General features: G+C 36.1%; 1 protein-coding gene across 1 annotated transcript in view; it reads right to left on the bottom strand.

Annotated features, from left to right (window-relative positions):
- KIF4A (kinesin family member 4A) overlaps nucleotides 1-2,238 on the bottom strand; it is a 132,238-nt gene that overhangs the window by 112,484 nt on the left and 17,516 nt on the right. The window contains exon 3 of the mRNA XM_012642941.1: nucleotides 1,194-1,384. Within this exon, the coding sequence (XP_012498395.1) occupies nucleotides 1,194-1,384 (191 nt within the window). The remainder of the gene's footprint in view (nucleotides 1-1,193; nucleotides 1,385-2,238) is intronic.

Below are 2,238 nucleotides of genomic sequence, written 5' to 3' on the forward strand. Positions count from 1 at the left end.
AACTCCTGAGCTCAAACAATCCGCCCGCCTCGGCCTCTCAGAGTGCTAGGATTACAGGCCACCGCGCCCAGCCCCAAATCCAGTTTTTTGATGGTGTTATAATAGCATCACATTCACCAATCTTGTTAAAATAAGAACGATGGGTCCTGGGGGGTGGGTGCAAAAGGAAGAAATGGCAACTAATATTTGAACAGCAAGCAGAACTTTAAGTACTTAGAATAGTGTTTAGCACATAGTAAGCACTATATTTGCTATTATTGTTGTTGCTGTTATTTAACGTACCAATTTCCTGTGTTATTTTTATATTCATTTACCTTGGCTGTGACTAGGTTAATCAAGAGACTCAAAAAAGCTAATCTTAATGATGTTAACTTCCCCTCTTCCAACTCTATACCTCTTATACCTGTTATACCTGTTAACATGCTGAGATTCAACTTCAGGATGAAGTATTCACATATAATTTATAATTGCATATTTAAATTGTATAAGTGTAATTGTTCCTCCTTAAAGATAAGACATCACTGCTATAGAATTGACCAGCTAGTTTCCCAGAAGCCATTAGCTCCCTAACCATGTGTTTTTGGTGTCGTGAGATTAGTTAGATATAACTGGCCAGTCTACTTTGCATACTAATATACACTAGAACATAAACTCCCATAAAGGCAGAAATTTGTATCTGTTTTGTTCAATGATATATCCCCAATACCTGATATATCCCAGTGCCTAGAACAGGGCCTGGCACATAGTGGGTACACAATAAATATCTGTTGCATTAACACATTCTATCACCACTTACACAGCTCAGTGTTTCACCTGATTTTTATAACATTCTGTATGAGGCAGCAGCATTTAAGCCTCAAAACAGTAAAGGAAAATCAAACACTTTTCTGTGGACTCTACAGGGAATCAGTAATAGAGGAAAAACTGGAATTAAAGAATTTATATCATCTTCTTATATGGCAATGCCAATTCCTCTAATAATCAGATTAAACAGACTATTCTAACACCAAGGAAAGAATTGTATGGGAGCCAGATCCAACTGAGCCAGTACGTTTTCTCTATCAATTTATTAAAATGTAATTTACTAAAAATGCAATTTACTGATTTGAGTCATGCCAGGAAAAACCTGACTTGGATTTATTTTTCTACAAAGATAATTTTGAATTCAGAATAATTAAAGATAAATCACTTACCTCCAAGTAAGACACTTTCAGAGTAAATTCGAAGTCACTCTTTTTATCAATTTCTTTGAAGAGCAGTTGTATTACCCTAGGAATGACCCCAACTGTTGGCTCATTTTCTTGCTCTGCAGTGTATGCACCTCCCATCGAATAGGTTTTTCCTGAGCCAGTCTGCCCATAGGCCAGGACAGTTGCATTATATCCTGGCAAAATAGAAGTCGCATGCATAGTAGTATTCAAACATTTTCATCCATTCGATATATTCCATTTCCTTCAGCAATTACTTGTAATAAAATTGAGATTGTTTTCTTAAGGTAGACATAAAGAAAAGTTCTGTGGATAATATGACTTTGCACTACTCAAAATAAGCAAAAACCAAGCAACCAATCAACCAAACAAAAAAACCCTCAGAATGCGGTCCTGTTCTTGATAGCACTTTAAAAGCTAAGAAGTCAAACAATTAAAAATAGGACTGAGGTGGGGAGGAGGAGATGGGTATATTCACACCTAATGGGTGTGGTATGCACCATCTAGGGGATGGATATGCTTGAGGCTCTGACTTGAGGGTGGGGGCAATATATGTAACCTAAACATTTGCACCCCCATAATATGCTAGAAAAGAAAAAGATAGGACTGAGATAGTGAAGGTGGCCAACCTACTGTCAATAGCCACTCAAAGCTTTATAATTCTACTGTCTCCCTACCTCAAGCAATTCTAACTTATGGTAATTAAATGAAAGTCTTAGAAGCTGCATAAAAAGAAGGGATTATGGCATGCATTTCTTTGATTAACAGAGTCTTCATTGGAAAAGGCAACAACATTGTTTTTTACAGTCAATAAAAGTATCTACTTCCTATCTGAACTCTTGAAATGCATCTGGACCGTATTATTAGGCTCCTCACAAAAATATCATCATTTAAGTATGATTCAACGTGATATATATCCTTTGATTTATTGGAGGATTGATAAAGACTCATTCATTCAAAGGTGTTTATAATAAAGTTAACTGTAAAAAAGCAGGTTAAAATAATTGTTAAGTGCAAATGTTATGTGTAG

This window comes from Propithecus coquereli, unplaced genomic scaffold (genome assembly GCF_000956105.1).
Source record: "Propithecus coquereli isolate 6110/MARCELLA unplaced genomic scaffold, Pcoq_1.0 Scaffold101, whole genome shotgun sequence".
Classification (NCBI taxonomy): Eukaryota; Metazoa; Chordata; class Mammalia; order Primates; family Indriidae; genus Propithecus; species Propithecus coquereli.